The sequence below is a fragment of the Emiliania huxleyi genome, assembly GCF_000372725.1.
Source record: "Emiliania huxleyi CCMP1516 unplaced genomic scaffold EMIHUscaffold_1139, whole genome shotgun sequence".
Classification (NCBI taxonomy): domain Eukaryota; phylum Haptophyta; order Isochrysidales; family Noelaerhabdaceae; genus Emiliania; species Emiliania huxleyi.
The window spans coordinates 3,042-10,357 of record NW_005201558.1 but is presented as its reverse complement, the minus strand read 5'-3'; the positions used below and the strand labels follow the sequence as shown (position 1 = coordinate 10,357).

General features: G+C 64.8%; 4 protein-coding genes across 4 annotated transcripts; 1 reads left to right on the top strand and 3 right to left on the bottom strand.

The window, feature by feature from the left end:
* Positions 1-673: 673 nt before the first annotated feature.
* EMIHUDRAFT_251612 (hypothetical protein) lies at positions 674-1,588 on the bottom strand (the record flags this gene model as incomplete). Its single annotated transcript, XM_005791311.1, has 2 exons — positions 674-796; positions 1,055-1,588. 2 exons carry the CDS (start codon positions 1,586-1,588, stop codon positions 674-676), a joined length of 657 nt encoding a protein of 218 aa, XP_005791368.1.
* A 2,575-nt stretch (positions 1,589-4,163) lies between these two features.
* EMIHUDRAFT_251610 (hypothetical protein) lies at positions 4,164-4,943 on the bottom strand (the record flags this gene model as incomplete). Its single annotated transcript, XM_005791310.1, has 1 exon — positions 4,164-4,943. The coding sequence occupies one exon, from the start codon at positions 4,941-4,943 to the stop codon at positions 4,164-4,166; it is 780 nt and encodes a 259-aa protein (XP_005791367.1).
* A 390-nt stretch (positions 4,944-5,333) lies between these two features.
* On the top strand, positions 5,334-5,789 carry EMIHUDRAFT_122137 (hypothetical protein; the record flags this gene model as incomplete). Its single annotated transcript, XM_005791309.1, has 1 exon — positions 5,334-5,789. One exon carries the CDS (start codon positions 5,334-5,336, stop codon positions 5,787-5,789), a length of 456 nt encoding a protein of 151 aa, XP_005791366.1.
* Positions 5,790-6,761: 972 nt separating this feature from the next.
* EMIHUDRAFT_251608 (hypothetical protein) lies at positions 6,762-7,068 on the bottom strand (the record flags this gene model as incomplete). Its single annotated transcript, XM_005791308.1, has 2 exons — positions 6,762-7,010; positions 7,060-7,068. 2 exons carry the CDS (start codon positions 7,066-7,068, stop codon positions 6,762-6,764), a joined length of 258 nt encoding a protein of 85 aa, XP_005791365.1.
* Positions 7,069-7,316: the final 248 nt, after the last annotated feature.

Below are 7,316 nucleotides of genomic sequence, written 5' to 3'. Positions count from 1 at the left end.
CCTTCTTCGCACTTCGGGCGTCGGTGTGTGCGTATCTGTGGTGTCTACTTCCCCCGGTATGTACAAGGCAGACGGCGCGCTCTGGCAGACGGCGCGAACGAGAGGGTCGCGAGAGCAGCCATCGGCGGCGAAAGGCAGCGTCGTGGCCAACGCCAAACGGAGCGGCATGGCCAGAGCAGCGGCCGCCCAGGCGGTCGCTGCTCCGCCCCGTCCGAATCCGTCCGCCCGCGCGTGCTGCTGCCGCCGCCGCCGCTCCACCCGGTGCCCGTGTGTCGTGAGAGTTGCTTTGTGTATGTGTATGTCGTATGTGTGTGGACTTATGTCACACTTGAGCCTCTATCTATGATAGTAGACCGGTACTCGGGTTTGGATGGTAGCGGGGGGCCCCACCGGAGGCTGGTTACTGATTTAAATTTATTTATTAGGCCAGTTGCGGGCGACGGCTTCCACTCCACTCTCACACGAAAAGAAATTTCTTTTTGAGGTTTGCGGCTCTGCTGTTAAAAATATCAAAGGGCTAACACTTTCCACACACACCGCGCGCTCTCTCTTACGGCTCTATGACTATGTGTATATCTCTGTCTCCTCTGACAGCCCTGCTGGCTCACCAGACTCGCTCACACTGACAGCGGTTCCATGGCGGAGACCAGCCGCCGGTGTGTGGCCCTTCCCATCACGCCTCAAACACGAGCCACCGCACCTCCGCCAGCCCGCCCTCGGCATCCCAGTGCGCCTCGACAGTGTACAGCCGCCTGCCGCCGCCTGCCTCGCCCTCGCCGCTGTCGGCCGTCGAGTGCTGCGGAGGCCACCACGCGGCGGCGCTGGAGAAGGGCTGGTTGGCGACGCGCCGCGCGGGCGCCACCACCGCGACTGTCCCGCCGGCGCACAGCAGCACCGCGTCCGCCGCCGCCGCCGACCCAACCCTCGTGCTATGCCACGCGGCGCCGGCCAGCGAGCGCTGCTCGAGCGAGGCGCTGACTGCGAAGCCGGAGCCGGGCGCGCGCGTCGGCGCGGCCGCCCGCTCGAGCGCGCGTTCCAGCTCCGCGCCGCAGACCGCCGCAGCCTCGCAGCTCTCGGACCAGCCGTCGGCGGCGGCGGCCGAAGGCCACGGCCCACGAGCGTCCTCGCGGACGAGGGCGAGCTGCTGCAGCGTTCCGTCGGCGGAGTGGACGACGCCGGCGCTCATCCTCAGGTGGTCGCCGTGGTGGAGGAAGAGCTCGGCGGCGCAGGGAGTGCCCGCCGGGCTCCGCCTCATGCACCACGCGCTCGGCCCTCCGGGCAGCAGCAGCGTCGTCATCTCGGGCGAGGCCGGGTGGAGCATCCCGTGCGGCGTGCTGCAGGCTTCCTCGGTGAGGTGCCACGGGCCGCTCTGCGGACCCTCCGCAACCGTGCCGCGCTCGTCGCGGTAGTGGTACACGACCTGCATCGAGCAGCCTTTTCCCGTCGGCTCAAAGGCCCGCTCGGCATCAAAGACGGAGCGCAGCTCGCCGCTCGGGCTCCAGCGACACCAGAGCGCGTGCCATCGACGCGCCAGCTTGAGGTAGACGAAGCGGCGCCAGTGCGCCGCGGCGAGGTCCTCGACTGGCATGTACATGCACTGCTGTGGCCGGGCGTCGTTACACACGATATTCATCTGGCATTTACTTGATATCCCGGCGCGTCCCGATAAACCGAAAGGATTGTTGGATCGGCTGGTTTATCAAGTAAATGTGAGATATACGACGCATGCCGACTGGAGGCGCATGCCGACTGGAGGCGCGGCGGGAGCGACGGGAGGGGGGGGATGGAGTCGGAGGATGATGGGGATGGTCCTCTCGGCGAGCACCACGGTGCTCGCGGATTCGACCATCCGCCTGACTTGAGCACTTGAGCACTTGATACTCGAGTAGGGTCGATTCCGCATGGTACGGGACCCCTCCGATCGTCTCGCCCTCCCTCGCTGGTGTGTTCATTGGGGGGGGTCATAACAAACACGGCACAGGATCGAGGTGCACGCTGCCGAGGCAGTGTCGTCCCCCCTCTCCCCGACGGCGATGGCGGTGTGACCGATCGAGCTACAAGAGGAGCTTGTTCAGCAGGATCAGGGATAGTCTCGTCCGCCTGACTACCATTCCGACGACGCCTTCTGTGAGGAGGACGGCATCTGTGAGGGCGACGGCTTCTATTAGAAGCCGTCGCCTTTGCAGTGCCAGTCCCTCGAGGCCAGTCCCGTACCCGACAAAAAAGATTTTACAACAAACTCCCTCGCACGACACTGGGCACGGGACTGGTGGCGCGCACTGGCAAAGCCCAGTGACGATAAAAAGAATTTTCGGACACCTCAGTGCAGCGGAGGTGGTCTGTACTGCTACGCATATGTAGTCGCCCAGAATGCACAGATCGGCCATGTTATGTAAATACGCGCCCGCGATCCATAGTGCGTCGGCCAGACGTCGCGTATTTCGGTGTCGTGCCCGAGCCAAGTGGCGCCTGAATGAGCTACAAATGTCTTGCGTATTACGATTCTGTCTTCTGCATCCACCTTCGGCCGATCGGGGTGTGCCTCTCCAGGCGCGCTACGCCCCACGTACTACGCACACGCATTCCGGATTCGAGTGAGAAGTGGCGGTGCGGAAAGCGGCCTGGCGAGGCGACGAGGCGGCGCTGCTGGCGTGGCTCGAAAGCGGCGGGCGGGTCAATGCGACTTGCGGGGCGGGTGATGTGGGCGGCATCACGCTGATGATGCTCGCCGCCCAGGAGGGCCACGAGGAGTGGTCGAGCTGTTGCTCCAGCGCGGCGCGGATGCCAACCTGCAGGACAGCAATGGCGTCACCGCGCTGATGGACGCCGCCAACAGCGGCCACGAGCGGGTGGTCGAGCTGCTGCTGCAGCGCGGCGCGGAGATCAACCTGCTGAACAGTAAAGGCGGCACCGCACTCGCTGCTGGTCGACGTTTGTGGCGGCGTGATCGACACAAGGCGGGGGATGTAGAACCCGGCGCGGGGGGAGCCAGCGGTAAAATTGCTGGAGGAGACGAAGGTGGCAAAGGCCCACGGCGCGCCGGTGAGAGAGACAAGGTCGATCTGCGAGGCGTTGTTGGTGGCTTCAGCAGGTACGAGCACGAGTCGGGTCCCAGTTGACGCATCGTGGAAGAGAGGCGTGCTGGAAGTGAAGCCGTGGACGATCTCAGAGCCAGATGCCACAGGCGAGGGTGTCGTCGTCATCGAGGAGCGAGACGATGGACAGGTGCGTGGAGTCGCCCACGTAGTCGGGGAGAGCGTGGGCGGCTCGAAGATCGGATTGCCGGCCGTGCGACGGTGCGTCAGCGGCACGTTGGAGCCGATGCTGCTGTCGGCGATCCGAGAAGCGTAGGGCGTGCCAGCGGCCGATGCAGAGCACGTCGAGAGGGACAGAGGGTCGACTCACTCTCGTAGAAGCGGAGAGCGAGTCGAAGGCGAGGTTTGCGAGATCAACATTCACCTCGTAGGACACGGTGTGAGGTCCGGAGGTGCGTAAGACTCGGCACTTGCGGGCTCAGTGAGCACAAATTCCGCGTGAGGGGAAGCCATGAACGCTGCCATCGGCAAAGAGGACGCGCGCGTGAGGCAATGGAGCGCGGCGAACGCCAGCATCGAGGGGAACGAGAGCGTGATGGAGCGAAACGACATAAAATCGAGCAGAAACACAAGACTAGTCCAGACAGGACGGTTGCTTCCCCCAGGATTAGTCTTCTCTGCCTGCGGGAACACCCTCGGGCGGCCGGGTGGGGCTGCGGCTGGAGCTAGCATGGCTCGATAGAGCCGAGACCCCGTGTTGAGGCGGCGCTCCTGTGGGCGGCTGTAGAGTCGGGAGATATTCGGCAGACATGTCTCAGACATATCTCCCGATCTCATCCCAGTGATGGACGTCCGTACGTCCCTTCTTAGTGATTGTGTTTCGGACGGCCCTTCGTTGTGTTCTCCCCCGTCCGCCAGCGAGACTGGCTCAGTCGCTGGCGGCCGCAGTTCTCTGTGAGGCTGCGCTGCGCAAGCACGGGCGGGAGGGGCTTCTCCTGCGGAGTCGTGCGTGCGCAGGGCTCCTCTTTGCTTTCTTCTACTCCCTACTATCATCTCGTTCCCGTCCTGCCAGAGAATAGGACCAACAAGACATGTCTTGGACGACGGGCACTTCGCACTTGAGCGCTGTTACCGCGTGCCGGGAGCTGTCGTCGACCCCTGCGCGATCAGCTTCACTGGTGGCGGAGACGCCACGAGGGCGGTGGTCGGCGCAGTCGAGTCGCCGGCACTTGCGATTACAGCCGTCCGCCAGAGGGCGGCGGCGAGAGCGGCCACGACGAGGGCGAGCAGCATGACGGGGGCGCTCTGGGAGGCTGGTTCGGGCAGCGGGGCTGTCGCCCGATGAGGCACGCTCATGCCCGCCACCGCCTGGCAGGAGTTGAGGAGCACCGCGAGGCGCACGCACTTGGCTATGCGAGGCGTAGGGTCGCCAGCCGCCCCTGGCGAGTGCGCCGTGCGGTGGCTGGCGCTCGTACCACCCACATTGCTTGGGCACTCGGGCCCAGCTTCGCGATCGGCTGGCCGCGCGCGCCGGAGGTCGGCGAGAGAGGGTCCGCGCCGAAACGGCAGGCTCGGCTGGTGCGGTGACCGGCGCACGGCGGCGCACGACAGCCATTCGTCGGCGAAGGCGAGGCCCGTCGCGGTGCGCGAGTGCGGGAAGGCCAGCAGGCAGTTTCCTTCCTCGACGCGGAGGACGCGCGCCGTCCAACCGGTGCCGCCGTTTTCTTCGCAGGGGTTCCAGCCGACGTGGCTGCAGGACCCCCCCGGCGGCGGCGAGCAGTAGCATCCGAGGCGCGAGCGGGCGAACGAGAAGCCGTTGTTGAAGGCGACCGCCGCCGTCGTCCTGCCGCCCTCGTAGTGCTTGGACGCCATCAAGTCGGGCACCTTGTCGGCGGCGAGCTCGAGCATGTCGTCATCGCGGTGGGTGTTCCCGCGGCATGGACGCCGACGCGGAGAGGCGGTTCGAGCGGTGTCGGGGTGGCTCACGAGTCACTCACCCAGTCGGACGCGAGGACCGCCGGCTCGGAATAGTTTTCCGGTGCCCCGGTCGGCTTGCAGGCGTGAGAGTCGGAGGAGTTTTTCCGTGCCGTGAACAGAGCACCCCGAAAATCGGACCGGAAAACTATACCAGCGCCGCGAAGCGCCGCCTCCCTCAACGCCCGACACTCGGTCGAGGCTGGCTCGAACTGCTCGAGGCCAGCTGCCTGACTTGTAAGTATTGACAGCGAGTGTGTCGCCAGTCGCTCCCGACCACACGCGTTGAGGGGCGCGTGGACATGTTAGCCCTCGGCAGCTGCGATGCGCACACACCTGTCGACCGACCTCATCACAAAGATCAAAGTGCGCGTGGTCGAGGTGAAATGGCTGCGCGAGGTGGAGGGCGTGGTCCGTCAAGGAAGGTTCCACGCGTGGGTCGCGCGTGGTGACTTCCAGGACCCATTGCACCTCTTCTTGCTGCGCGGGACGCCGCTGCGCGACCTGTCGGGGTTGAGAGGCAGCGACCTGCGAGACGCCTCGCGGGCGAATGGCGTCTTCATCGCCGAGGAGCGCCTGCGACTCCGCGGGCTGCTGCAGGCCTACGCCGAGACAGGCGCTAACCCTTTCGGGGACGCTGGCGCCTTCCTCCACGACTTTACTGACGGTGGTGAGGCGTCCAGGAGAGGGGACGGGGAGGCGCGCGAGGCGGCGATCCTGCAGCTCCTCCTAGACGCGGGGAGTGCGGAGAACCCAATCGGGGGACCGGACGGACTCTAGTAGCTGCTAGGTGTGTGCAGCAGGAGCCAAAACAGCGACGGGTGTCTGTCGTGGGTGCGTGCTTGGGTGGTTGTGTGCTCTCTGCCGCTTTCGATTGTCAGACCACGACACGTCCCGATGTAGAAACATCATGGGAGCACCTCAGATGCGTCTGAAGACCGCAGGGTGGCACCAAATCGGGCGCCAAAGGTCGGCAGAAGGCGCCGAGGGGCCAAAAAGGCCCCGTTGGGCTCGTTCCGAGGCTTGGACGGACTCTCGCGGCTGACTCGTGCGCGATATCGGCATGTGGTGATACACACGCATCGGGACGATGCCAGCGGCACCCGTTTTACGAGCCTCAAAGCCGCGAGCCGCCCTGCAGGCGCCGTTTTGGGGCTCCAGAGAGGTCCTGCAGAGGGCCCCGGGGGCGCTTTCGAGGCCCCAGCTACCAACACACGCCTTTAGAATGGTCCCGAGCGGCTCCCACGACCCCCCCAGCACCCGAGCTGCACGACACGACCGCTTGTTTGAACATTAGCGACACAAGTAATTAATCATGCGGGTTGTGTCATCGTGATTTGGGAAAACGGAACACGCATATGACGGACGATTCTGATGCTGGCCCGCTGCCGCCTTTTGGCGTATAGGCCGTGTGTGGGATATCGCGGGGCACTCGAGGCGGGGCATCTTTTTGGTTGTGGGGGGTACCGTCGCAACAGCTGTTACCAAAGAAAGAGGAACCCCCCCGAAACAATCCAATCACTGCGAGTCCGAGCCCGCTCTCTGACACCGCGCCTGCTGCGCTTATCAATCTCGACGTTCCCCATCCCCCCAAGCCGACGGGACGGAGACCGCGGCGAGATGTCAATAGAACCCGTCGGGGCCGCGCTGGCCGCGCTGGCCGCGGCGCTGCCGCGGAAGCACCGTCGCGGTTCTGAGGCGCGCAGCCGCCCCGCGGCGTGTGCCGCCCCTGCCGCCCCTCCCCGCGCCCCTCTACTCCTCCTTCTCCATGCGCCGATGGAAGGCCGCGCGCTCGCGCACCCTTCCGACGAGCTTGAGCGCCTCGTCGACGATGATGACGGGGAAGGAGAAGGCGAGCACGAGGAGCCAGTCGTTGAGCGTGAGCGGCACGATCGAAAAGATGGTCGCGAGCACGGGCACGTACATGATCACGAAGTGGAGGCCAAGCGAGCGTAGTTTCTTTTTGAGGTCCTCTTCGTTTTGAGATTCCTTTTTGGAGACCTTTCGTCATGCTTCATGCTTTCTATCTATCCATCATGACGTCATGCACATGCTTCATGCTTTCTATGATCTATCTATCTATCATGACACAGCTGCAATGGCGCGGCCCCCAAGTGCGGTCACGCGCCGGACTGCCGCTTTCGCTTGCGGCCCTTGGCCTCGGCGGCCCGCCGCGATGCGACGCGCTCCGCGGCGTAGGTGGCCGCGAGCTCCGGCTCCCACATCTCCGTGATCTGGTTGTAGCCGTGCTCCCAGATGCCCAGCACCTCCGACGGCCGTAGCTGGCGCAGGTGGTCAACGTCGTTG